The sequence below is a fragment of the Notolabrus celidotus genome, chromosome 9 (assembly GCF_009762535.1).
Source record: "Notolabrus celidotus isolate fNotCel1 chromosome 9, fNotCel1.pri, whole genome shotgun sequence".
In the NCBI taxonomy this organism is placed as follows: domain Eukaryota; kingdom Metazoa; phylum Chordata; class Actinopteri; order Labriformes; family Labridae; genus Notolabrus; species Notolabrus celidotus.
This window is the reverse complement of record NC_048280.1, coordinates 8,572,155-8,599,925: the sequence shown is the minus strand read 5'-3', so window position 1 is coordinate 8,599,925 and position 27,771 is coordinate 8,572,155. Positions and strand designations below refer to the sequence as shown.

The window sequence follows — 27,771 nt, the reverse complement described above, 5'->3', positions numbered from 1 at the left end:
TGATAATAATAGTAAACAGTAAAAAAAGGAAGATAAACATAATAAAACAAGGTAAATAAACGAAGAGTGTTAATATTTCATAAAGTAGTAACAATAGACTGTATATAAAACATGTAGACTGTTTCTGCGGCGGAAGTGCTTTAAGAACCTTTCATCATCTTCCGGGTTGATTTCTGGTCAGATAGAATCCAAGATGGCGACTCACATGTCGAGGTGCAGAACCTGGAGTCGTGTTCAAAGGTAGTACTTTATTTTGAAATAATTCCTCCTTACTAATCGCTAGACTCGACTTTGACACACGAAAACAACACAACCAGTGTGTTGAATTTCCTTCATGGTATATGTTTGCTTGACATCTGCAGCTTCGTCACTTTTTCCCTTCTCATCACCAAAGATTAGCTCACTCATTAGCACGATGCTGACTGTTAGCCGCCAAACAAGCTGCTGTGCTGCTGTCAGGATGGATAAATGATGCTAGGACTTCAACGAAACCAGTCTGTATGAGATTATTAAGAGTGATTTCCTGGTTGACTGTAGTGATGAAGTCGTGAGTCATGTTCATGATCTTTACTGATGTTTAAGTCGAGCTTTTCTTGTATGTAAGCCTTTACTTGATACCCTGGGATCATAAGTACAGGTAAACAGAGTAGCTGTAAAGTCAGCTGGATGATGCCTGTCTATCACAAAAGGAGAGACAGATGTCACATTCTCCAGATATCATGTGCATCTAGCTTGTACTAAAGTAGATCTTGTACAACTGGACTGACAAATGTTCATCTGATCTATCTGTGTTTGATTTGTATTCTCTATTTACTTAAATAATAGAGTAATATTAGAAACCTTCCTCAGTATACTCCTCTCACCAGCACCACAGACTGAAGTAGAACACCTCTAGTAAACCAAAGCAAGACACATGACCCTTATTAAGGTCATCTTATTGTGGAGCTGCATAAGTTTGTTTAACACTTCTTACAATACAGAACCATGTAGAGTCGTGAATCATGTTTGTGATAGTAAAGGGTTCATTTAAAAAAAGAAATATTTTTCTTCAAGAGTAAAGGTGTTCATATACAGGTAGTAGAAGACGGTAACACATAAATCAAGTGAAGACAGATTACATAATACAAACATATCATACATACAGAAGACAGGACAATAATACAATATATATATATATATATATATATATATAGAGCAAATACACTCATGACAACAAAAAAACAAAATGTATACAGAAATGTGTAAATAATTGTATACCCAGGAGTCTCAGGGAAAAAAGTGTTATAATATTTCATGAATTTGATGCATTTTTTGTCATTGAATAAAATAAATGATTTAATAAGGTACTTGAATTCTAGAAGGAAAATTGGAAACTTCAGAATAATGATATATATAATAATATAAGAAGTATAATGAAGTTTATGATATATTCAAGAGCAATATTTTCCTTTTTATCATAGTTACAAACAACGCCTTTGAGTTTAAGGGAATAAACATAATTAGCAGCAGAGAAAAAAATGAAATTCAATGTCTTTCCATGATCTTTTCGATAGTTTACATTAAAAAAAAAAGGTGAGAAATTGTTTCTGTATAGTTTTTGCAAAAATTGCACTCATTCTTAATATCTGTAAACTTAGCGAGTAAAAGGTTCCTTTCGATTAAGGCAAGATCAGTTGTGATTCTGTGTCCAGTGGGACAGTAAGACTGCAAGTTATGGACTTCATAACTGTGAAGGGGGCTGATTATTTACAATAAACCCTCCTAATTTAGATGAATAAAAAGACTTAACACTATACGTGAAGTTACATAAGTACATAAGTACAGAGAGAGACGGAGAGAGAGAGGATCAAACATAACTGACCGCATATAACATTTAAATGTTTGAAGTGTTTGCTGTATGTTTTTGTTGATCGTAACTCTTTTGGTTTTTGTTTTTAACTCTGTAAAGCACTTTGAATTGCTCTTTCTATGAATGGTGCTTCATCAATAAACTCGCCTTTCCTAGTATGTAGAGATGTGTGAAAAGTTTGTGAAAAAAGAACAAACAAATAAGTTAAAATCATGAAAGTCATAGAAAATGATGTTAATCCTCATGTTTCAGTGGCCTTCTCAGTGGTTTGCAGTTCATGAAAACGCCTTTGCTATTTTTGAGCAGCCTGTTGGACAGCATTCATGTCACATTCATGAAAACACTACGTAAGGGCATAGCGTGTGTTTCAGGCAGTTTTTAGCTTTAATACTCACCTGATTTTACTCTCTTTTAGGGTGTATCCCTCTGCACATTCCCCTGTAGTATTATACAAATGTAATGTATTAAACTTGGTGCAGTGTGTCATTGAAGAATGTTGTGGACTCACTAAAAGGAAAGTAAAGATTCATTGAACCGGATAGATTAATGTCCCTGCTGAGAAGTGGAAACATTGAACAAATAATTCTTAGATAAGTCTGTCGTTTGAAATTAACAAAATAAATGTGAGTCATTAGATTTGATTAGATATAATTTATTCATCTCCCATCGGGGGAAACTCTTTTGTTCCAGCAGCTTACAACACGAGACAGGGGAATACAACATTGTACTTGCATAGTTACAAATATAATAATAATTGTAGTGATAAAGGTCAAATAAAATAAAGTAATTGTTACAGATATATAAACACTATGTGCACTTCCATCTTATAGATAGATAGTAAGGTAAGTTATTGCACAGATAAAATTGCACCACGTTTTTAAAAACATACACAGTAGGGGCGCCAGTGGCCTAGCGGTCAAAGAGCCTCATATATAGAGGCTACAGTCCTCATCGCAGGGGTTGCTGGTTCGATTCCCAGCCGGTCGACCATTTCCTGCATATCTTCCCCCACTCTCTACTCCCCACATTTCCTGTCTCTCTTCAGCTGTCCTATACAATAAAGGCAAAAAGGCCAAAAATATAACTTAAAAAAAACCCCATACACAGTATGTAAAACACTCAGTGTGATTCAGATGTGAGATGGTTACAATAGTTTTTGGGTGTGTTTCATAAACAATGACCCGGGGAGACAGAGACATAGTGCCAAGTCACAAAGTAAGTACCATGTAGTGAAGAGAAAGATGATGACAGATGTCTAACGGATCAACATGTACTGAGACATGTCAAACAAACAAGATGACGAAAAGAGCTCTGACTCCCCTCTCAGAAATTAATCAGCAGTCTGGAATATTCTGAGTTTCTGAGAAATGACGTGTCAGCTGACCCATGCCGGGTGTTGTATGTAAACAATGCAGCAGCGAGATACAATGCTCAGAAAACTCAATAAACCTGTCCTGAAAGGGAAACAAGAGAAATGTGGCACAAAGGGTTGAATATTTTCTTTTTCTTGAATAAATAAAATATGAATTGTAATGTTAATGTCTAGATACTAGAAAATGAATTATTGAAATAAAAAATAAAATGAATAAATTATAATTAACAGCCTAACTAGCTGAACAGATCGTCAGAAAAGCTGTTTACTAACTAAACGACACCATGTTCCTTGTGAAACCCTGTTAAGCTGCTTTTGCTGAAGTGAGTGATTTGAAAACGTCCTTAATGTTGCACTTTTGTTTGTTGTTCTTAAAGGTTTGGGATCGCAGCTTACAGAAAATACAGCAGTGGCAGCGGATACCCAAACATCTCCCTCTCTTCGCCCCTGCCTGGGATCCCCAAGCCAGTGTTCGCATCTGTCGACGCTCACGAAAAATACGAGACAAGGATCACTACACTAGAAAACGGCCTCAAAGTTGCTTCCCAAAACAAGTTTGGTCAATTCTGCACAGTTGGAAGTAAGCTTGCAGCGTAATACACAAACAATAATAACCACCTGTCTTGGTTATCTACCTGCAGTGCATGGAAATGTTTGTTTTCTGTTCTATTTATAGTTTTAGTAAATTCTGGATCCAGACATGAAGCAAAGTATCCCAGTGGAATAGCCCATTTTGTAGAGAAACTCGCCTTTTCTGTAAGTGATATGAAAAAGTCCTCAAATTAATTGGTCCAAGGAGTCTAGCTGTGTAAAGTAATGTTAACAGCAGACCTTTTAATGTCCAGTCCACAGCTCAGTACGGGAGCAGGGATGAAATTCTCCTCACGTTGGAAAAACATGGAGGGATATGTGACTGCCAAACATCCAGGTATGTAATCTCTTAGCACAGCTTGTGTATCAACATGTGTTAATAGACAAGGCTTGACCTCTGTAGCAGTGTGCTGGAATATATATGTGTGTTTATGTTGCTGTGTAGAGACACCACCATGTATGCCGTGTCTGCCGAGGTGAAGGGTCTGGACACAGTGGTCAGTCTTCTCTCTGATGCTGTTCTTCAGCCTCGCCTGCTGGGTGAGTCCATTTTTATTGTCGTCATTAAATGAATGGGATCTGTCTCCGCTGTCTTTTTTCATAATACGTTTTCATATAATATTTTTCAAACATGCAGATGATGAGATCGAGATGACCAAGATGGCGGTCCGCTTTGAGTTAGAAGATCTCAACATGAGGCCAGACCCTGAACCCTTACTGACTGAGATGATCCATGCTGTGAGTCAAGTCATACTTATACAACTTTAAACATCAGCTCTGTCTTTTAATGAGTAGGACAGCTCAACGTTATTCATTCATTTATTTCTACCTTGTTAAATCATAAAGTTTCCATGTAGTTATCTAGTGACGACAGACGTTTGTCTTTAACAGATTTCATAATAGTGTTCATATTCTAGATTAATTACCAGATATATAGCCATCATCATAACATCGTAGTGCAGGGTGCTTTCTGGCACAATTACAGATCAACAGTTAAAAAATATAATCCTACCTCGTCCCTACCTGCCCTTTATCTTCAAAAACCATTGTAACTATGATTGGCGTATCACATCTTTATTTCTCCAACATGAGCATTATTGTTTGTTTTCAGGCCGCGTATCAGAACAACACAGTTGGACTGCCTCGTTTCTGTCCTGTCCACAACGTGGAAAAGATCGACAAGAACATGCTCCACAGTTACCTCCGTAACTACTACAGTCCTGAGCGGATGGTGCTGGCCGGAGTGGGCATCGAACACGAGCAGCTAGTCGAATGTGCCAGGAAATACCTGCTGAATGCAAGGCCAGTGTGGGGAGCAGGCACGGTGTCCAATGTGGACCTCTCTGTCGCCCAGTACACCGGTGGCATCGTCAAGGTGATCTATTGGTTTAACTGTTTAAGAGTTATCCTTACAAATGTTGTCAGACAGATTGTTATATTTATTAGATAGTCATATTGCTGATGAGTATACTAAAATCCACATGAAACCCTCACTGTGTTAAAAATACATGTTTTAGAGTGTTGAATTCAAGCGGCAACCTCCAGTCTAAAAATATGAGGTCAATGCAGAAGTGCTAAAAAACTGCAGTTCATCGAGGATCCGCTTGAGGCTGGCTCCGGAAGTACCGGAAACATCCATTCAAAAAAGCTGATCTTTACAGCAGAAATAAACATGATTACAGCCTGGTACAAAAGACGAGTGTAGTCTGGATAGCTCATTTCTCGATCGGCACACACTGTACAGGGGTAAATTTTTTCATAACGCGGCTATTTTGAAGATATTAAGATTACGAGTAATCCATTATGAGAGGCACAGCTGACTTGACTGACAGGCAGGAACACTGTAGCTGTTGGCTAGGAGGCTCAAAGCCCGCCTATTTACTTCACAATCGCTCAACAGCAGTTTGGTTGAGTTCAGCATTTCCAATATGGCCCCCGCCGACGATTGGTCTTGCGCTTCAGAAACAGATGGGCGACGTCACGGATACTACATCCATTATTTATACAATCTATGGTTGAGTTATGATCTGCCACACCTCACTGGTTGATGTCAAGTGAGAAGTCCTAACTTGTATAATCTTAAAGAAAATATTGATCAAAAAAATAAGTTGTTTAAAAGAAAGTTTTTCAAATATAAAAATGCTGCATTGAAATGTGTGAGATTTTAAATAAAATATATTACATTTAAAGTTTGAAAAAGAGGAAATACTGTAAAGATTGTTGCAGTAATTTTGGATTTATGATAACAACGTCTGATTGTAATCTGTTAGATGGAGAAGGACATGTCAGATGTAAGCCTTGGCCCCACCCCAATCCCAGAGCTCACCCACATCATGATCGGCCTGGAGAGCTGCTCTTTCTTGGTGGGTATTTTTTGTATTTCAGGGTTATCTCAGTCAGTTTCAGGTGTCTGATACGTATTCATAAACGTAAACAATGTCTTCCCTTTTCAGGAGGATGACTTCATCCCATTTGCGGTCCTCAACATGATGATGGGTGGAGGTGGATCCTTCTCTGCAGGAGGACCAGGGAAAGGCATGTTCACCCGCCTGTACCTGAACGTGCTCAACAGGTGAATGTCTTGCAAACCTTCATTCAGCTTTGTTTAGATGATCACAAGCCACTCATCTAAGTTGCTTCAATAACACCAGACACAAAGCTATATTATTATAGTTTTTTTATTGGTTTCTTTGTGTGTTGTAGGCATCATTGGATGTACAATGCCACCTCTTACCATCACAGCTATGAGGACAGCGGTCTGCTGTGTATCCACGCCAGTGCAGACCCAAGACAGGTGGGTACAGACGCTGAACTGCAAAATGAATGTCTTGTTTTATGTAATCCAAATAGAAATGTCTTATCAGTGGATGTTAATAATGTTGTGGTGTTATCGCTACTTGCATTCATATCCAGGTGAGAGAAATGGTGGAAATAATAACAAAGGAGTTCATTCAGATGTCTGGCAGCGCAGGAGAGGTGATGCCTAGTTTCACAATGAAGCAATATTAGTACCATGATGCAAAGATCATGTACCATTCTGTAAACACTGGCCTTATTTCTGTTTGTGATTATTCAGATGGAGCTTGAGAGAGCAAAGACTCAGCTCAAGTCCATGTTGATGATGAACCTTGAGTCACGGCCGGTGATTTTTGAAGATGTTGGCCGTCAGGTTCTCTCCACAGGAAAGAGAAAGCTGCCACATGAACTGTGTGATCTCATCAGTGAGTATTGAACAGAAACATGTTTAGTGTTTCGAAGTGATTCATCCTAACTCGTGTGCCTTTTGTCCGGTCTAATTACTTGACTTGACTGTTGTATGATTATTTAGTTGTCACTCTGACTGACAGTTTTCTACTTGTTAACTAATCCCTTCCAGGTAATGTGACAGCCACTGACATTAAGAGAGTAACCACCAAGATGCTGCGCAGCAAACCAGCAGTAGCAGCTCTAGGAGACCTGGCGGAGCTGCCCTCATACGAACACATCCAGGCCGCCTTGTCCAGCAAGGATGGACGTCTGCCCCGCATGTATCGCCTCTTCCGATAGACCCCTCCTGGGCCTGGCTATTGAGCCAGACATCACTGCTAAACTGGCATCAGTGTAAATAAGCTGGACTGACAGATTTCACTAGTGATCCCTCCCACCAACACAGGACTCGACACAGCTCACTTTGGGAGGGGGCTAATATCCGGGCTCTCCACTGATCCTCTGTGAGTGGGGATTTTAAAGCAAGGTTACATTTTACTTCACTGTCCCCTAGTCTACATACAGTTAGAGTATCTGTATTTATTGTAAGCGAGCTGGAAGCCATGTTTCATTATTTACTAGGGTGGTTTGCAGGAGTTTGCATGAAGATGGACAATTCCCCTAAAGGACAGGACAAAATTGTAAATGCCCCCCATACAGATCTGTTATGTAAAAGTTCATAAATGTATGACATTTAATGTGAATCTGCAAATACTGGTGAGAGGAGCAGTGTTCTTACAGATCCTCACCTGCAATCTTCTCTTTTTCCATGAATGGAACAAAACAGCAGATTAAAATCTAGTATTTATACAAATGCATTTCATTATCTCTACCTTATGAAAGACTTAAAGGGAAAAGGGAGAGTAGGAAGTTTTGTTTCAAAAGAATTCAAGGATAAACTATATAGTGTCAGTTTAAGGTTTCAGTGTTGGCGCAAATAAAAGAAAATATTAAGAATTTAGTCAACTTGGTGAAAATCATGTGGATTTTATAAGTGTTGACTAAATGTAAAAAAAATCCCCCTGATTTACTTCTATCTTATCCTGTCACAAAGACTCAAATATAACTTAATTCAAAATCTTTCAACTTTAGTCCAATATAGGGATGACCACAATTAATCGATTATCGATTAATTGATTGTTAAGAAATTACTCGAAACACACATTTTTTATCAATTTTCAGTCACGTGGAACAAACATCACGTGGTCTCATATTACACTCATCTATCAGGGAGGTGTTTTAAGTCTAAAGCATGTTTCGATGTGAATCAGCTGGCAAAGGTGTTGCGCACAGCGGAGACGCTCAGCTGGCGGCTGCGGCTGTGCGTCAGGTCTCCACGTGCGCTTTTTAAAAGAGGATCAATACAAAACTGCTGCCAACAACAACACGGACACGAAGGTTGACAGCTTTAAACAGGAGATTTCCCACCTTTGGATACGAAGGCAACAGACAGGTGGGAAATTCTGGTACGCTACGTTTACAGACCAGCAACATCAGAGCCGTCTGAGCTTTTCTCCAGCGGGACTGATTATGACCCGGTTGCGCTCCCGGCTGACACCTGACCGAATACACATGATTATTTTTCTCAATAAGAACGAGTAGACAGAAAACTGGACACTGTGAGTCTGAAGTACTTTTCTGTTAGTATTATGAGCCTTCACTTTATAAGATTATGTCCGCGGAGAATATTTTAATGAGCCTGATCGTTGATATTCTGCGTGTCAAACGTGTGCCCGTATTCAATCCCGTCAGTTATATGCATTTTGTTGCTGTAGAAAATAAAATTTAGGGGTAAAACAACATATTTGGCATTGTTTTTGACGTAAGAATAATAATGTTTTTTTAAATCAATTAATCGATAATTGATCGTTAACATTTCCAAAAATCGATCACGGAAAATACTTAAAATGTACATCCCTAGTCCAATATTAAATCTTTGTCCTCAAAAAGAAAAGCTCTCATCTTTCTTGTGCCTGACCGGAAACTGGGTACATACAAAACACGGCACAGGAGACAACAACACTAACACTGCTAGATAAATATTAAAACCTCATCTCAAATTGTTTTGGTTCACAAACCTGATATCGTGTTGTTTTTTTTAATGACCTGTGTCTTCAATGTTTGGGAAAGAGAGAGTTCATTTGCAAAAACAGATAGCTCACTTTTAAAAAAATTAAAGAAATGTTTCAGAAAACATATTTTTTCTATTAGTAGCTTTAGGTATTATCAATCAATTGAAGTTGGGTGGCTTTGACTAAGTCAAGATTACATTACTAATAAGAGTTTTCTTAAATATGTAACTTTATTAAAAATCTATATTAGAAAGAAATATGTTTTTTGAAAAATTTTAAAAGAGATATTTTTTTTTGCAAATGACTCTTGTTATTTTGTGTTCTATTCCGACTTTGTTGAAGCCCTTGAAATTGAATGGTACTTAAAAAGCAAAAGTTTGACAGAGGGGAAACTATTCCTTGCTGGAGAGTTAAACAGGGAGACTAGTATGATATTTGAATATGTCTGTTAAATATGGAGCTAATTTACACACAGTTACACGTTTGCTTAGCTTAAGTTACCACGGAGACTGTTAACAACAACAACCCCGACAAACCCCTCTATAACTCACAAATGAATTTAAGATTTGTTTGAACCTTATGAAACGCTGAATGTAAAAACGGATATAGCTTAAATCAGATGGTTATCAATCCTGTGTCGACTTTAATTGCCAAGCAGCTAAGCAAAAGTCCAGGAAGTAGCTGGCCCATCGCCTGACCTGCAAGCGATCATCTCATATATGTCGAAACGTCGTTAGTAATTTGGTTGATGTATGGTAAACAAAACGACCTACACATGTTGGTGAAAGTCAGGATAGCTGTTCGGTCCATATTCTCTTTAAAACATTGGCTAATGTTATCCTAACGATAAATACTACAAAGTTACATTACAGTGATGCTGCACCCTGAGTGATGGTCCCCAAGATGCACTTTTTCTTTAGGACTCATTAGTGCGAATTAGATTTCTGCTTTACAATGAGAAACTTTTCTTAAACACCTCTGTGTATACATACTACAGTAAATATGGCTTGTAACACCTGTAAACAGACAGCTAAATGTAATTACTTCAATGAATAAAAGTATATATTTTAAAGCCTTTGCTTTTCAGGGTATGGAACAAAAATTCAACCAGCAAATAATTGTTTTTATAAACATTTATTAAAGGATGTAAATTGACATATAAAAAGACTTGGATTAAGATTAGAGGCCCTGAACAAAAAAAGAAGACTCACAGGCACTTAGTTAGAGCAGACTATACTCTTCTTCATGCTGGGAATGCAAGTGCTGTTAGTGTGTCACATACAGTACATAGTTTACAGTTGAGTATGTATGAGGTTACACAGCAATGAAACGAGAGGTAAGGCATTGAGTTACAGTCTGTTGGAATCACTTGGCCTAATAAGAGAAAAGTAGTGACAGAAGTTAACAGTATAACTTGTGTTATATGATAGTTATTTAAAAATACATTTGATATCCCTGAAATTCAACAGTAGCATTTAACAAGTAGAAACAATCTCCTGACTGTGATGTTTATCACTGGTGTGCTCTTGATTCTCTATTTGATCCAAAGCACCCTTCTTCATTCATACTCCTGAATCTATTTTGGAAAAATTCAGGTTAGAACTTAAATTCAAGTTAAAATCAATCATTGGCAGACATCTGTGTGGCATTACAAAGTGCAACGTAATAATGTTCAGTAAGCTGATGGAGGAAAGGTTAACAAGGCATTTGAACCACTGGTGTAGTATTCAGGAAAACATGTAAAAGTGTGGTTCATGATGGTTTTTAAACGTCTCAAAAAACAAAGAAGAAAATGAATGCAGTTCCACAGAGGCTTTAAAGGTTAGATCAGTCCACACAGGAGCATGTAACTGAAGAGTAAGCCACGACAGCCCCCCTCCCACTCCTGTTTGAGTAGAGGGGGCTGAATAAATAAAGAGCAGACTGCTGCGTCTACAAATCTGCCTGACCTTAAGGTCCCTGCCCTCAAGTTCAGCCAGCCACTTCCACCACAACTCTCTCACACATACAAAGTTCCCAATAATGCCCAACAGAGGGCGCACCCTGCTCACCTACTGCGTCCAGTACTGTCCATAAGATAACCCTGGTTTCCCTTTGGTGCTTTCCTGTCCACCCTGGTTTTACATTCTAGTTTCTGGCACAATTTCATCCAGTCCACTCTGCTGGACCTGAGTTCATTTGAAGGGTTTCAAGAGATGGTGCAGATGGTGCTGCTACTTTGGTTCTTCATGGCCTCTCTCCTCTTCAGCTCCCTGGTGATCCTCCTCCTTATACCCTCCAAATACAGGCCTCGGTCAAACTGGCCTGCACCTAGTGGAATGCTGAACAACAGGAACACAAATGTAGCACAAAATACTCAGAATGGGCTGAAATAATGAGACAGATTTTAACATTTAAAGTCAAGGCAATGAGAGTCCAGTAAAAATATGATTACTAAAGCTCTGCTTAATTATAAATGCAACATACATGCAAACATCAGATATTTCTAATACCCAATATTTACTAAGATAGCTACAATCGCAAGCAATTCTTTATATTCTGCAAGATCTAACCCTCCTGGTTGCTGCCAAATTAACAGGCCCTTTAGAGGCCCCCTGCTGGAGGCCCTCACTACAGCCAGTGTTTGTACTTTTTGCATGCTTTCTGCAGGGTAACACAATACGACGGCTCTTCTTTTACAATAATACAAACATGCTTATGTATATCTCATCCAATCTCTTTCCCGATAACTTACACACCAGCCCTTCAACAGATTTTATTAATAGCAGTGGGACTTACTTATCTCTGCCCGGCCTGACTTTGACCTGGAAGACACCGATGACGGGCCGATGGTCTGAAGTCTTGATACTGGAGCAGCTGGTGTATTTTACCACTTTTATGTCATCTGCCTGCCTGTTCCTGAACAAGATCCTGTCCTGTGAACACACACAACAAAGCATGTTGATCATTCAAGATGATGACTTCATCAGCGCTGATTAGATTACAGCGTAGTTATTTGGCTTATTTGGGGGACGATTTTGTCCTTACTGTGTATGAAGGAGTTCTCTGTTTAGAAGTAGTGTCGTAGATATCACAGCCGATGTCAAACTTGTACGTGGGGCAGAAGTGTATCGGTGCCTCATGGAAGCCTTTAAAAATGGAGCCTGAAGAGAAGCAGCACATTCAATCAGTTCCAAAATAACATTTTATATGAAACCATTAAACGTAATGTTGAACGTTTAACTCTGTGCAAGCAATACCTTCTTTGATTTCCTTGGAGAGCTGGTCGTGCTCCAATAGAGGGCCCATGTCCCCTCCTACTGTGCGGTTTATGAGGGTCTCCACATCAACGCGGTCCTTACTTATTCGAAAGTTAAAATCTCCGAACCAGAAGACCTGGTCGAATCTTGTGGTGACATCAGCTGCAATAATAAGTGACATTCTTTGAGTATTTAAGCCTTTATTTAAAAACATCAAGGATGCAATCCCAACTAAGTATTCTAATGTACGTTGGTGAATGTACATTTTATTTTACACTCATTATAAGGACCAAAGCTGGGAAAAAGAAACCAAAACCAATAAAAGCTGTTTTTTATTATTAAGTCAGGGTATGTGCAAACAGTGCCAGGCTAAAAATAATTTGTGAATGTGCATGAATCCAGGTAAGGAACTTTTACAATTGCATTGTCTTTATAAAATGTCTTTAAAAGGTGAAATACAACATGTACCATTGACGGGACGCTTTGCACTGGAGAAGGGTAATATATCAACATAGAATATGAAGCTAACCGATCTGTAAAGGTTTGATCTCATTACATAAAAAAATACCAACATCCTTATGTTTGTTATTCCACACCTTTCACACAAAGTTACATAAGAGTCTTACACGTTGTGGAGCGGTACGGGTTTGTGTCTGGCAGGCCTTTTGGAAGAGCTAGCGCCTCGACGATCTTGTTGTAGTCAAGTATTCTCTCGTAAACTTTGGCATCACCAGCTGGAAAAACAGAATCATACATTAGAAACGTGAGGCGGCCTGTCAACACAGAAAGGGTTAAATGCTTGTTTGCAGTATGTAACACTAAAAGCAGATTAAAAAATGTTTTCTTATATGATGTAACTGATGCATATCTCTCTTAAAGTAAACCCACGAGGAGGAAAATTTCCTGTCTAACTCTTAAATGTAGAGTAAATGAGACGGTCCATATGATGTATCACTGCTCTGGTCCCTGACTTCTTGGGAAACCTCCTACTCACAGGTGAAATGGGAGGTGATGAAGAGGAAAGAGGTGCCGAAAAAGGTAAAGGCCAATCCCACAGCCCCTTTGGTCTTGATCTGAGAGATGATCCTGGTTGTGACTGTGGCGTGTTCCACCTCTGTTGAACCAAACAAATTTGTGATGTACTATCAAGAATTATTACACCACGTCCTTCAGCTGGCAGCTTCTTTTGAACAGGAATGATGAAAGTAAAAATGATAGAAGATTGAAAAGCTTGGAAAGCATCAAACGGATGTCTTCTTCCTGTAGTGTGGCTAACCTGAGCAGAACCAGATGAGGTCTCTTCTGATGAACACATTGAGATACAAAACACCGTGTGCTGCTGCGTACAGCATGACGTAGTAAGGTCCCAGAGTCTCCTGAAGACGGATCTCCCACTCCCTCCTGCGCACACACAGTCACATAAAAGGCAGTGTAAGGGAGTGATCAGTCATAGCTTTTATTCAATGATCCACGCTACAATCATGCAAACCTGTCGGGACATCCCTCCTGAACCCCGATGACGTAAAAATCTTGTGCAAATTCAGAGTCTGTTGGAAGGAGGAGATCATCTAAGTTGGATGGAAGCCCCTGAAACAGAGACAGAAAACGATCACAGCTCAGTTAGTGCGTGGACTTGTGCAGGCAGTGAGTTGTCTGAGAGAAGCTACGACATCCTGAGTCCCCTTACCTTCTCTCCCTGCATGTTCCAAGTGGCTATGAAGATGCCCACCCTTCTGTCTGGGAAGTAGCGCTCCAGCTCCTCGGCCCCAAGCAGAGCCCCGCTTCCCAGCACGCTGCCCTCCAGGAAGCTCCTGAAAAACCCAGAGAAGATGATAAGATACATCTTTAGACAGGCTTGCAGAATTCATTGAATGTAAGAGAATGCAATGTTTAATCCTTCTTCTGGTCAATCAGCAACCTCCACATTAAAATGCCAATTTTTTTAAATTTCATTAAAGATGTTTACAGCCTGGCACAAATGGAGTTTTAGTCTCTCTATCTAATTTCTTTACCTGTGACAACAGGGAATGCTTTAAAACTCATTCATTTTGTCATCATCAAAACTAAATTGAAGCATAATCTTGCATATTTTGCAGATTTGACTGACAGCCCTCAGTTACACCTCTATGCTGGTTTCTACATTAGTGTTTTGTTCGTTGGAGTCAGCATTTCCAATATGGTGACAGCCATCTTTGAGCTTCATAACACCTCAAAAACCAGTGGATGACCTGCCTGTGAATATATCCATGTTTTATACAGTCTCTGCTTCTCATCTACCGAAACCTACATCTTCAGACATCATCATATCTTTATGGTGGCCCTGAAGGACAAATATTGACAGATATTTTTTCATTGCAGCTATTGATAGGAGGGGAGCCAAATAATGGGTCTTAGATTATTGTGTTGGTTTAAGATCATAGGGTATAAAGAGTTCTTTTTAAAGATATACGGTGGCCTTGAAGGACAAAACAAATTTACAAAAGATGAAACACCTTGACAAAGTTGGAGACAAATTTACATTTTGGATAACATTTTTACATTTTGGAAAACATTTTTACATTTTATAAAACAAAATTACATCAGCAAAACACTTTTGCCAAGGCAGAAACAAATTCACATTTCATTTTTACGGAAAGGGAATGTTCCAAATACCGGAAGTGATCCGGAAGTGATCGAGTGAGGGGTCATTTTGTTTGTTTTGATGGAGAGAAACCAAACGGAGCGACATGGTTCATATATCATCGAGCCTCAGAATGAGGTGTCTGACCTTAGATGAAAAAGCGTCATGTCTCCGCCAAACCTTCATCATGTGTCAGAATTCAGATGAAACGGCCTCAGACCACATATCCTCAGGCTAAATGGAGTCAGGCTTAAAGGAGTCAGACTTAAGGCTGAATTATACTTCTGCGTCAAATCGACAGCGTAGCCTACGCCGTAGGTCCGCGTAGCTCCCGTACCTACGCAGAGGCCTACGCATGTAGCTGACGTGCACCTCCTCCAAAATGTAACTATGCGTAGAATCGACGCGGACCGCAAGCCCTGTGATTGGTCCGCTCGGTGGCATCGTGTTTCCCTCTATTCTTCACGTAATTATGTCTGTATGATAAACAGCAGCATGTATCAGCTGTGGATTAACATAACACGCTCTCAATCGCTGTGGAATCACTGGGCCGGAAGCAGGTGACTGGCTATCAGAGAGACCGCACTGTCCTCAAGCGTTCCGGCGGAGAATTGCTGCGTGACACGGACACATCAACGCAGAAGTATGTGGTGCTCGTGTCTACGTCAGCCCCTGCTGTGTAGGGGAGACGCAGAAGTATAAATCAGGCTTCAATGGTAAAAGTAAAAGTTTGTAAAATTGTCTCCAACTTTGTAAAAGTGTTTCATCTTTTTTAAATTTGTTTTGTCCTTCAGGGCCACCGAATATATCTTTAAAAAGAAAAACCAACACAATACTCTAAGACACATTATTTGGCTCCCCTCCTACCAATAGCTGTAATGCAAAAATATCTCCTCTGGGCACCTAACTTCCTCCTGGCAGTAAAGCAACAGCCAGATACACCATGTTAATCAGCTCCAAGCAGAAAGCACGCTCATTACAGAGAAAGCTTAAAGTGGATATAAGGTACTGTACCTAAATCTGGTGCGGTGCCTGTGCTGAGCAACTCCTTTCTCTCAGAATGAGGATAGTTAAAGTCTGAACACAGATCAGACTGACGTCATATTAACTCAGTAAGCCTTCAGGATTCTATGGACACTGCATTATTAGTACCAATCACTCAAATATTCACATCCAGATCTACTGTACATCAGACTTGTTTAGTTTTGTCACTGGCCCACATCCAAATCAGGAGCTCAGATCCATTAAAGGAGACCGGCTTCTTTCTAATAGACTTCTGACACCAGAAAGTGTTATTACACCTCACAAAGAGCCTGAGGACGACGACAGTCCAAACACATCATCTACATGGTCGGCTCGGCTAACTGTACCTGTTCCTCACATCCTGGGGCCTGATGGGGCTGAGCACGCTGTAGGTGGACCTCATGGAGTTGACAGAGGCGCTATCCGACCCCATGTTCTCCAGAAGCCGGCTGTCGCTCAGGTTCCTGTGGAGTCTCTCCCCGTGCTTCTCTCTGGCGAGCACCGCATAATCCAAACAATCCCTGTCAATCCTATTAGCTGCCCTCAAAGTGGCCGATGCAAAGCTCTTCTCCAGAGCCGGCAGGGGCCCCGTGGGTTGCACCGGAGACAGGCGCATCTTGGTGGACCTCACTTGGTGGTCTGTGGTGTCGCTCTGCGGGCTTGTGGGCCTCCTTTCATACTCCGAGAGACTGCTTCCTCTGTCTCGGAAGACTGGGGATCCTCTCATAACAGCAGAGACCGGTCTCACGCTGGAATTCTGGTTATTCCTGATGGTGGAAGCACCTCTGAGGACTAACCCACCTGGAGCAGGAGCTGTTTGGTCCTCTTTGAGTGAGTCCGTGGAAGAGCCAGTCTCAGTCGGGTCACTCAGGCTCTCCTGGCTGTTCTTAAGCCTCCTGGCTCTCACGGTCTCCTCCACGGAGCCACTTTTGCTGGACAGCCGGGTTCGTGGGGGTGGTCGAGGCTGATATGGACTGCTGTCTGCCTCTTTGTTTGTGGCACTGAGTTTGAGGGCATCTTTGTGTTCCCTGCTGGGTTTGGCGGGTATAAACAGAGTCTTAAGTGCCTGGCTGTCATTGACAACTGAGTCTCCTTTACCAGGAGCCTCACAGGACTGACAGAGACTGTCCTCTTCATTCTCAGCCATCCTCTTCTCCTGTGTGACACCAGCTGTTGTCAGGTGGATGGAGTTTTCTCATTATTATATGTCATACACCTGAACACACAAGGAGGAGAGAAGAAATGTGTAAAACACTGAACATCAATGAGTTTGGAGTCAGGGCTAAAATTTAACAAACAGATAAATCCGGTAGTAAAAAAAACATTACATGCAGCTCCGCACCATCTCCACACTCAAATCAATATTAAGCAGCTCAGACCTGGAAAAAGTTACCCACGCCTTCATATCATCACACATTACTGTAACTCCTTGTACTTTGGCATCACTCAATCCTCATCATCCTGCCTTCAAATAGTTCAAAATGCAGCAGCCAGGATCCTGACAAGTTCAAAAAAGAGAGACTACATAACACCTATTCTTGCCTCCCTACACTGGCTTCCAGTCAGCTACAGAATTCATTTCAAAATCCTTCTGTTTGTTTATAAAGCACTTCATGGTTTGGCCCCCTCTTGCATATCAGAACTCCTGTCTCCTTATCACTCTGTCAGAGCTCTCAGATCATCACACCAAAATGTCCTGTCTGTCCGAACATCAAGGACAAAGAGATATGGGGACAGGGCCTTCTCTTTGGAATTCTCTTCCCCCCACCATCCAGTCCTCCCCCTCTGTTGAGACTTTTAAAAGTCATCTCAAAACACACTTTTATTCATTAGCTTTTAACTGACCCGAACCACACTGGCTCAGATAGTCACTGCACTGTTCATTTTATTTCTTGTCATTATTGCTCTCTTACCACTCTTCTTTCCCTCTCTCTTCCTCCGTTTGTGTGGGGTTTTTTTTAATTCATTTTCTCTCTGTTTTCTTCATTTTCTGTTGTAAAGCACTTTGGATCAACTGTGTTGTGTGTAAAGTGCTATATAGATAAAGTTGATTTGATTTGTTCAGACATATAGAGAGGGTTTGTTTTTTTTAAAGTCTAATTAAATCCTCTTTTACATCAGCCTCTGAAGACTCAACGAGTTAAACGAGCATCATGAAACATATCTAAAACCAGTAACATGAGTAAATGATACCTCTGGGACTTCTCATTTAAGATGCTGTCATAATAAATACAAGCATCGTGAGGTGATTGTTAGCCATAGATAGCAGATTAAGCTGAAATATCACAGTAAATGCTGTATATTCGCTCCAAAAGTCTCTAAACATGAACATTGTGACTTCTGCTCACTAACTGCACACATATAGATAACATCGTCTGACTTTATAAACATGCCTTGTTGCAAAACACTTAGCTAAAAACAAGCTAGCTGAGCTAACATCTGAAACAACAGTTTATCAGACCTTATTAACAAACAGGAGACATTATAAGAGCCGGTTTTGTTCTTTTTATTTCAGCGTTATCACGTTGAAGTAAAGTTACCTTTCGTGTTCTGTAGTTTGGTCCAAGGGAGGATCATTTAAAAGTACCGTTAGCTTCACTACTTCCTTAGCAACGTTTGACAACACGCGCTGTTACCAAGACAAGAGAGTCACTACAGAGAGGAGAGCGTCTGTCACAGCGCCCCCGTGTGCTGGGAGGGAGGTACTACAACATACCAACCAAGAATCACAGTCTATGCCAAGAATCGAGAATCGAGAATCAAGAATCAAGAATCAAGATTCAAGAAGGCTTTATTGCCAAGTGAGCATGCACACACAAGGAACTTGACGAAGTTAATGGAACACTCTTTAACAACAAGACAGTAAGGACAATATATATATATAACCTTAATAATTCTAAATAAAAATACAAATACTATTTGTACAAAGAAAGGTATAGAAGTACTTTTAAGATATAAATTAATTAATTAGCCTAAGCCAGAGTGCAAATTTTAGTGGATGAATATAATAATAAAACTGAGACTACCAACACGTGTGTAGACATTAGAGCTAAAACCTGTAACAAATTATTCTATACGTATCTGAATGACTGTTTTGTATTTTCCGTGAAGGTTATTACTAACCATAATTTTGAAAAATATTGTATCTTTTTTCTAGCATTTTGTGTTTTGAAATTGACTCATTTTGTTGATTGTATTAAAAATATAATCAGCCATACTTGATTTTATCATTGCTGAGAAATTTGATTTTCCATATAACTTAAATTTCTGAAGTATACCTTAAAAGTTAAAATGACAACCTGCAATAACATGGTGTATGGCGAGCTGGGAAGATACCCACTGAGTATTGCAGTTAACAAAATAATGATTGGCTACTGGGGGAGGTTTATCACAGGTAAAGAAAGTAAGTTAAACCGTATTACGTATAATTATCTGCTTAACCTGCACACCACAGGTGCCTATGCATCACCATGGGTTTTAAAGGTTAAGCAGATACTGGATGACTGTGGTCTGGCTTACCTCTGGATCACACAGCAGTGTAACAACATAAACTGGCTTAGACTAACTGTTGAACAGAGGCTTAAAGATCAGTTTCTACAAAAGTGGCAAGGTGAACTGGATAAAATGACATCATGTACAATTTAAACAAGATGTAAAACTAGAAAAATATTTGTTATCTGAAAACCAGAAGTATAGACAGGCTATCTGTAATTTTAGAACAAATAACACCAGGATCCCCTAGGTCACCGGAAGGTATAAAGGCCTGGATAGAAAAGATAGGATTTGTAACCTAATCATGATAATCGTGTGTGCGATGAGTACCATATTTTGTTTGAGTGCAGGAACACAAGCATTCTGAGTAATAGAGAGAGGTTCATACCCAGGTATTATTTTCAACGTCCCTCTGTGTTTAAATTAATTCTATTTTTGCAATCAGATAAGCCAAAACGTATCTGTAAATTAGGAGCTTTTCTGAAGAATGTCCTTCCATTGTTTAAGTAAGATCTACTGTACTTCAACCATGCCGTGTGCCATCATTAAATTGTTTTGTTATTTGTAATTTATGTTTTGCGGCTCCATACCATGTGATCATGGTCTGAGCATCAAATTAAAATGAAATGAAATGAAACTTATTACCACCCAATCAGTACACCCACTATGTCTCATTCTATATTTCACCATAGTCCCAGCAGATAGGATGAAGGTTAATGCTAACTGTAGTGCTTTGCTCATGGTGAATGAATAAATGTTGATTCTCTGGAAGTAATATAACAAAAAACCTGTGTTTTATGCAGAGTATTTTGATATAAAATTTGTTGTAAATTGTTGTTGTTGTAGATAAAGAATGACTGAATGACAGATTAATACCTTGCTTCTAAAAAGTAACAGTTTGAATAATTTTAGAAAAACAGGGAGGTTGAATGTTCAAAGATAAACATTTTAACATTACCAAGATCTTGATCAGATGTTTATTGATTGCATCAAATCTAAGGTTATAAAACAAGTATCATCTCATTCAATTCTACAAGTCAAAAAGGTACGGAGAGACAAACCCTTGAGTGGTGTATATGCCGTGACATAAGACCTAGAAACTGCAGGTTACCCCTCTGTTGTGTGTAAAATACACAAAGAAAGTTAAAGCTCCTGTTAGGAATTTACAGCGTGTTGCTGATTTTTTTTTTACATTTCTAAGCCAAGGATTTAATTTGAGTTACACATTAGACCATAACAATGAAAGGGAAGAATATTTTTGTCAGAGATGATCACTGTTCCACGCACAAGATAAAATCATCAAAGATTGAATTTATCATGTTTTGCCATAGGGGTCGACAAAACTAACACAACCTGTACGTTTCTGACATGACTTCAGGTAATATTAATATTCCAACGAAATAAAAAAGTTAAAAATATCTATTCAGCTCATAAAAAAATCAATCTTGAGAATATATTTCATATTTTCTCATCAAATGCCTCCTATATTCGTAACACATACATATATTTTTACTGGAGCTGGTTGATGGTGAAGCACATTTTACTAACGACACATTAACCATAAATCAAGACATTAAAGTCAGAATGGACGGTAACCTGTACAATGACTCATGATTATATCATTTAAGTCATGATGGTAGATGCTGATATATGCTGAAGTGACTCTACAAACAACATAAAGATAAGAAACAAAGAACAGAAAAAATGTTGCTGATGACAAAAGAGTTTACGTCGCACTGAAAGAACAATGTCAAGGTGTGACCTATGACTGTTAACCCTTTCACCCGCTCTGTGACCCCCCCCCCCCCCCCCCCCCCCCCCCACGCAGAGAGAAAGACTTTGTGAGCCCACTGGCCCCTGAAAAAGTGAGCCATATTCTCTGCATTTCTATGACTCTGCTGCTGGCTCAGGGGTTTAGACAAAAGGACCAGTCTTTAGAGCAGGTATAAAAGGAAAGGGTTAAACAGGGAAAGGTACAGTTCGAACCAAGTCTAACAGCAGCAACAGCAGCAGCAACAGCAGCAGCAACCAACTGACCAACAAGATGACTTCCACTGGAATGAACATGATGAGCAGGGTAAGCTCTCAAATTTTATAATGTGACTGCAATTTAACAGGATAATCTGCAAAAGGACTTTTCAAACTAATTGAGGCTTTGGTTGGTCTATCATTTAAAAAAAATTAAGCTTTAGGCCTGCAAAAGTTTCTCTTAAATCTGCATTTAGAAACATTCAAGGATTTTCTGTTTTTGCTCAAAAGAAAGTTGAGCTTTGAACATAAATAATGCTAGCTCCTCTCAGTAACCTCAACCATGATAACCAAAGTCTTTCCTCTCTCTCTGTCAGATTGTCTTCTTCGAGGAGAGGAACTTCCAGGGTCGCTCTTATGAGTGCAGCAGCGACTGCCCCGACATGTCCTCCTACCTGAACAGGTGCCACTCCTGCAGGGTGGAGAGAGGCTGCTTCATTGTGTACGACCGCACCAACTTCATGGGTAACCAGCACTTCATGAGGAGGGGCGAGTACGCCGACTACATGAGCATGATGGGCATGAGCGACTGCATCAGGTCCTGCCGTATGATCCCCATGGTGAGCTCTCATTACTCATTTAGGCCTTCTTTACATGACATCTCTAATGTGTCTGTTTTTCCTGATAAAAGAAAGTCTAAAAGTTAAACGCACCTCTCTTCTTCTATACAGCAGCACAGGGGATCCTTCAGGATGAGGATCTACGAGAGGGAGAACTTCGGCGGTCAGATGCACGAGGTGATGGAGGACTGTGACAACATCATGGACCGTTACCGCATGTCCCAGTGCATGTCTTCCAACGTGATGGAGGGTCACTGGCTGATGTACGAGCAGCCCAACTTCAGAGGCAGGATGATCTACATGAGGCCCGGCGAGTACAGGAACTTCATGAACATGGGCAGCAGCAGCGTTAGGTTCATGAGCATCAAGCGTATCACCGACTCTTGCCAGTAAACTCCTTACAATGAATAAAAGAATCTAAGCCTACACTGATGATGTGTTTGTGTCATTTTGAAGGTCTATCTGCACCTTCACACAACCTGGTATACTTCTGACAAACAAGGGATGCTAAACAATAAAACTTTAATATGACATAATATGTTAATATACAAAACAATGCAAGGAAATTACAAATCTCAGCTGATGCCATAGAAAGAAAAAATAACACTAATTGTGAAAAAACAACAACACAAACAGAAACACGGCTGCCAACTTATAGGGTTACATAAATGATGTTTCAAAATTGCTAACGTAGATATTAATGGCACAGAAAGTCTTAAGTTAAACACCAGATAACTCCTACAACCAGGCATATATATCATCTTTATAGATGCAGCTTGATATGAAACCAAGCAGCAACCTCTGGTCTTAGAATATAAAGCTTGTGCAGAAGTGCTAAAAACTGCAGTTCATCGAGCGTCGGCTGCAGAATCACCAGAAACCACTTATACACCCAGTCAAAAAGACAGTATTGACAGTAAGAAGAAATATGTTTACAGCCTGGTTCAAAATATGGCACACACTGTACAGAGGTGAACTTTTGTATAACCTGTTATATTTGAAGATATTAAACTTATGAGTTTTGCCCAAATAAGAGCATGACTGACTTGATTGATAGGCAGGCACCCTGTAGCTGTTAGCAAAAAGGCTCAAAGCCCGCCTCTTTACCTCACACTAGCTCAACAGATATTTGGTTTAGTTCAGCATTTCCAATAGGGCAACTGCCGACAATGGGCTTCAAACCCTAGACTGTAAGGGCTTCAGTAACAAATGGGTGACCTCACGGATACTATGTCCATTTATTATACAGTCTATGTATGAAACACTGCCAAGAGAGGTTCCTAGACTCGCTTAAATGTATTCATTTCGTCTGGATAGTTAGACAAAGTCATTCCATCTATATAACAAACAGCAAGTCCTTTATCTATTGTGAGAAGCAGGGTGGTTGAGCACACATCATTCCTTAAGAAACTGTGATTCTCACCACTACAGATACCACCTCCTGGTTTTTAATAAGGCTTGGGTAAACTGATATTGTTTCATTAAACGGAGGAAGTTTAGTCTGATTCTGTGAGGAATTCAAACAGTTGTGTCTATAGTCTCACATAATACATCCGGATATTGTCACATAAATATTGAAATAGCTGAGATATTCTGATTACATTAACACTTATCCTATTTGGCCTCAGTCTGGTTCAGAGTTGTAAATATTGGGGTTGGAGCGTCTTGATTTGTTTCTGCTTAAATGTCTGTTTCCTTCAGTACTCCTCTCTACAGGGACACGAAAACAGAGCAGTCACACAGGTAAATACACAGCAAGAGTCTAATCTTTTTTATGTTAACATTTATCTCACATGCATGCAGAGTAACAAAATCAACTGGCAAACCCTAATAATGAACTTAAAAATATCTCAAACACTGAGATGTTTGGACAGATTTCTAGGAAACTCTGTACAAACACTGATGTACACCCAGGATGATGATAAACTTTAGTGGGACTTTTCATCCCACACCATCATACTACTTACATTAAAAACTTAAAGCTCCTGTAGGGCTTTTGGTTTGTGTTTATTTTGGTGCTATCTGTGTGTGGACCAATACATACTTCTTATCTTTAGCTGATTTTATTTGATACAGTGTGTTATGGAAAAAATTGTATCCTGCTTTCATTTAAAAGTCATCTGTATCACTCAATGTGAATGTTTGCAATGAAAATATATAGAAATGGCTGTTTTTGCAGCATATTGTCGACAGCATCCTTACATGTTACATCCATTGGGTGAATATGGTGAAGCATCAAACCTGCTAATCTCTTGTTAGCATTGTCATTGCAAGCCTGTTAGCATGCTTATGTTAACATTATTGGGATAGTTAGTTTTTTTAAAAACAGGGCTTGTATAAACAAACAAACAAAAAAAACATGGTACACTACCTGCTCAGCATCAAATAGCAGGGATGGCATTTAGTTACTAGCTAGCAGATGAACACAGCTGAGCATTAAGGCCAGAGATAGATGTTTTCCCAGGAGTCAGAGTATACAAAAAAATGATGAAATAGCCTAAATGTTGAACTCACATCCACTCAGGGGTGTGTCCAGACTTTTTTGACAGGGATGGCTCAAGTGAGGCACTGACAAAAAATAGGGTCAGCCAGGATATGTGCGCACACAGCGGGTAGTGCCACCCTGGGCCACTCCTCTGGATGCGCCCCTGAAACATCCAGAAACATGACAATATTATTGCTCCATTAACAATATTTGCACATATATACAGCAGTTCTAATGTGTTTGCAACATTAACTTTGAAAGGGAATATAATCAACATCCTTTTTGCTCTGACTCTAGTGCCTAAAAATAGAGAGTGTATTTAAATGGAAATAAAATCAGATTTCAGATTTCTGTGTAAATCACTGCTTTGTGCAAAAAAGATATACATTTATTCATACAGCCTATTTTTTTTGTAAGGCTTTAAAGGGAGATTATGGAAGCACATGCCTCTCTGTCTTCCTTCCTCGCTTGTTCTTTCTCTTTCCTCTCTCTTTTTCCTCCAGAGATCGGCCAATCCAGCGAGTGAGTGGGGAATCGATGCCCTGATACGAGATTCAGCCTAATGAGGATCAGAAACATCTTAATAAAGACCCTTAATCCACCACTTAATCCCTCATTACAGAATCATCTGCATTCACTGGTCCTGCTCCATACCGCCGCAGTGACGGCACATCCAGGTCCATTGTTCTGCCTCGCCTCATCCCTCACCCAGGGCTACGTCTCCCTTTGTCTCCCCTCGGTGTCAGTTATATTTGATCCGCTCTCATTAGACTTTCAGACGAGATCAGCGGAAGGGCCTGAAAAATAGTGCTTTTGTGTGCACTTCTATGCTATCTCCCGTCTGAAATGGAAAATGGGACATATGCTTAATGAGGGGGAGATGGACTGGGACCTGGCGTCCGACACAGAGATAGTGGGTTTATTGTGTTGAAAAAGTGCTGTGACCGATACTGTCTAAGGACACACTTCCAAGTCAACGCCTGTGTCGGTGATTATGACTTCTGAGAGCGTGAAAATTGCTCTGAAGTGGGACAGATGGATTAAAGTTTAATGCTGAGCCCCAGAGAGTCTGAGTTTTAGTTTAGTGCAGCATTAACACAAAAGTTGGGGAAGTTTTATCCAAGTAAAAAAAGTTGAAGTATTCTGGGTACGCATACCCTCCAGAGATTACTCAACAATCATTTTGTCGTGATATTACTCTATCTTACAATCAGTCATGAGCAGAGGTTTCATTGTATCCCAAATTCTGAAAACTTCTTTGATTGGAATAAGGTTGCGAAATACTTTTGGTATCTACTTTTGGATTAGATTTAGTTCTTCCCTCTGAGCCCTCTAGCCAATTAATGATAAAAAACATCTACACACTATATACCTGCACATACGACCCTAACAGAGATCTTCAAATACAGTCTCTGTGTATAATGTCAGCACAACAACTTAAGAACATTATTATTTGAGATTAATTAGCTGATCTCACAGAGAATCAGCTGCTCATTCTTTCCCCAATCTCTCCAGTTTCTTTCAATTTCCTTTACACCCAAATATTCTCCACGCCGGGCTCAGACTACAGGAGATCTAGACGGATGTACATCTCCTCCAACTCTTCCAACAAGCTGAGGAGAAATTTGTTCTTGGTTGGTTCCAGTGTTGGGCAGAGATTTTAACAGTACTCCTACTCTCATCTCCTCATCTCCACATTTAATTTTAGAAAAGTTTAAAAGGTTTCCAACTATCTCATGACAGCCCGACAGCCACATGCTGTTGGAAGCTGGCATAGAAATCCATGTCTGTTCCTCATTTGACTTATTTGGTGGATATAGGAGACTTAGTCCACTTTTGGGTGCAGAATTCACGTGAATGTATTTCATATTTTCATATTTTGTGTTTGTCTTGCTGATCAGAATATCTGTGCCTTTAATTGTCCTGCTGTCATTAGAGAGCAGCTGATTGAAGCACTTGGGCATGTGCATTGGAGTGAAGGCTTTGGTTCAAGCAGGATTAGGAGCATGGCTTTTTGTAGATTTTGTTCTTTTTTAGGCTAGTAAAATAACCTTTCTTTTGTAAACAAGTTAATAAAGACTAGAGAAGAGCATTTTGTTTGATAGCTGTCAATATTTTGAGTAAATTCTCTGTTTCATTTCATATTGGCCTCAACAATAGTTACCCTGTTTTGTAAAAGCATGAGTCAGAAACATCATGTCCTACAGAAGTGGCAAAGAAGATCTTTTTGGGGGGGAATCTTTTCTCTGAGCTGAAACTGAGAGAGGATCCTCATGAGGGTGAGATAATTAGCCTCATGTAGGTATGAAGAAGGCTGATTGTTAACCCACTCCATCCCTCCCTCTTCATTATTCTGTGTACTGAGGTGAGTAGGAGGTGGAGGGGGATAAAACAAAACAAATAAAACTCATTAAAGGTACCCATGTGGCTACAAATCCCCCCTGCAGTATGCTAACGCTCCACAGACATCATTAACCACGGTCAAAGGAGCTATCATTATTCTGCCTGGATATGAACGCAGATCAAAGCCAGCTATAGTTCATTGTCTTTTAACCCGAGGCAGGATTCTTAAAATCAGAGCTCCTTTTTTGGCAGGTTTCCATTTTCCTCCCTGAACTCCACCAGGGAAGACCTAGAAAATCACTCTACATACCGAGAGCAAATTTGAAGATGGGGAAGTCTTAATGATTTCCCCAAATATGCGCTCACAGCGTTTTCTTGTTACGAGAAATGGAGTTAATGTTTGATGCTCCAAGACCAATAAGAGTTCTTTTGTAGTTCTGTAAAAGGAGTTTGCCAAATCCTAGAGGAAAGATGTATTCACATGCAATGACAACACCTGTATCAAGAGAACAAATTTTTCCCACGTTGTTTTGCTACAGCTAAGTCTGCAAAGAGAGCATGCTAACATGATTATGGCTAAGACAAGCTGTGTCCCAAATCGGGAGTCGGATCCTTCATAGGACCCAGCTTTCATAAGCCTGGTTTATACTTCTGCATTCACTCTGGTGGCGAGTGCGTCGCTCTGCAATATCCTGCAGAAACGATTGTGAGCAGTGTGATTTCTTTGCTAGTCAGATCGCCTGTCCCGCTACATTTTCAGCTTGTTTGTCTTCAGAGAACTATTGCTACTCTGAGCTTATTATGTTAAAATTGGACATGATAAATGTTGATAATCATACAGCAGTTATTAG

At 39.8% G+C, this 27,771-nt stretch overlaps 3 protein-coding genes across 4 annotated transcripts; 2 read left to right on the top strand and 1 right to left on the bottom strand.

The window, feature by feature from the left end:
- The first annotated feature begins 139 nt into the window (after positions 1-139).
- Positions 140-8,019, top strand: pmpca (peptidase, mitochondrial processing subunit alpha). Its single transcript, XM_034691445.1, has 13 exons — positions 140-240; positions 3,599-3,801; positions 3,898-3,977; positions 4,067-4,149; positions 4,258-4,352; positions 4,450-4,550; positions 4,924-5,187; positions 6,083-6,175; positions 6,266-6,384; positions 6,516-6,606; positions 6,726-6,788; positions 6,889-7,033; positions 7,189-8,019. The coding sequence occupies exons 1-13, from the start codon at positions 194-196 to the stop codon at positions 7,356-7,358; spliced, it is 1,554 nt and encodes a 517-aa protein (XP_034547336.1). The 5' UTR covers positions 140-193; the 3' UTR covers positions 7,359-8,019.
- A 460-nt stretch (positions 8,020-8,479) lies between these two features.
- Positions 8,480-22,505, top strand: LOC117818514 (gamma-crystallin M3-like). 2 transcript variants are annotated; one of them, XM_034691447.1, is made up of 3 exons: positions 8,480-8,511; positions 21,850-22,092; positions 22,204-22,505. In XM_034691447.1, exons 2-3 carry the CDS (start codon positions 21,916-21,918, stop codon positions 22,483-22,485), a joined length of 459 nt encoding a protein of 152 aa, XP_034547338.1. In that variant the 5' UTR covers positions 8,480-8,511; positions 21,850-21,915; the 3' UTR covers positions 22,486-22,505. The 2 variants fall into 2 exon arrangements, with proteins under 2 accessions (XP_034547338.1, XP_034547337.1); XM_034691446.1 differs by lacking the exon at positions 8,480-8,511 and adding an exon at positions 21,338-21,581.
- Positions 10,249-18,682, bottom strand: inpp5e (inositol polyphosphate-5-phosphatase E). Its single transcript, XM_034691444.1, has 11 exons — positions 18,553-18,682; positions 16,360-17,228; positions 14,057-14,180; positions 13,859-13,956; positions 13,646-13,770; positions 13,364-13,483; positions 12,996-13,103; positions 12,370-12,531; positions 12,158-12,273; positions 11,909-12,045; positions 10,249-11,451 (listed from the first exon to the last, which is right to left on the bottom strand). Exons 2-11 carry the CDS (start codon positions 17,157-17,159, stop codon positions 11,319-11,321), a joined length of 1,923 nt encoding a protein of 640 aa, XP_034547335.1. The 5' UTR covers positions 17,160-17,228; positions 18,553-18,682; the 3' UTR covers positions 10,249-11,318.
- Positions 22,506-27,771: the final 5,266 nt, after the last annotated feature.

What these genes read in the sequence shown, in the direction of transcription:
- pmpca (XM_034691445.1), top strand. Translation starts at nt 194, where the DNA reads ATGGCGACTCACATGTCGAGGTGCAGAACCTGGAGTCGTGTTCAAAG. An exon ending in TGTGACTGCCAAACATCCAG is followed by an intron (nt 4,150 to 4,257) that starts GTATGTAATCTC and finishes GTTGCTGTGTAG; the next exon opens with AGACACCACCATGTATGCCG. An exon ending in TGGAGAGCTGCTCTTTCTTG is followed by an intron (nt 6,176 to 6,265) that starts GTGGGTATTTTT and finishes TTCCCTTTTCAG; the next exon opens with GAGGATGACTTCATCCCATT.
- inpp5e (XM_034691444.1), bottom strand. Translation starts at nt 17,159, where the DNA reads ATGGCTGAGAATGAAGAGGACAGTCTCTGTCAGTCCTGTGAGGCTCCT. An exon ending in CAGGAGGGATGTCCCGACAG is followed by an intron (nt 13,771 to 13,858) that starts GTTTGCATGATT and finishes GTGTGTGCGCAG; the next exon opens with GAGGGAGTGGGAGATCCGTC. An exon ending in CCTCATCTGGTTCTGCTCAG is followed by an intron (nt 13,484 to 13,645) that starts GTTAGCCACACT and finishes TTGGTTCAACAG; the next exon opens with AGGTGGAACACGCCACAGTC.
- LOC117818514 (XM_034691446.1), top strand. Translation starts at nt 21,549, where the DNA reads ATGACTTCCACTGGAATGAACATGATGAGCAGG. An exon ending in GAATGAACATGATGAGCAGG is followed by an intron (nt 21,582 to 21,849) that starts GTAAGCTCTCAA and finishes TCTCTCTGTCAG; the next exon opens with ATTGTCTTCTTCGAGGAGAG. An exon ending in CCTGCCGTATGATCCCCATG is followed by an intron (nt 22,093 to 22,203) that starts GTGAGCTCTCAT and finishes TCTTCTATACAG; the next exon opens with CAGCACAGGGGATCCTTCAG.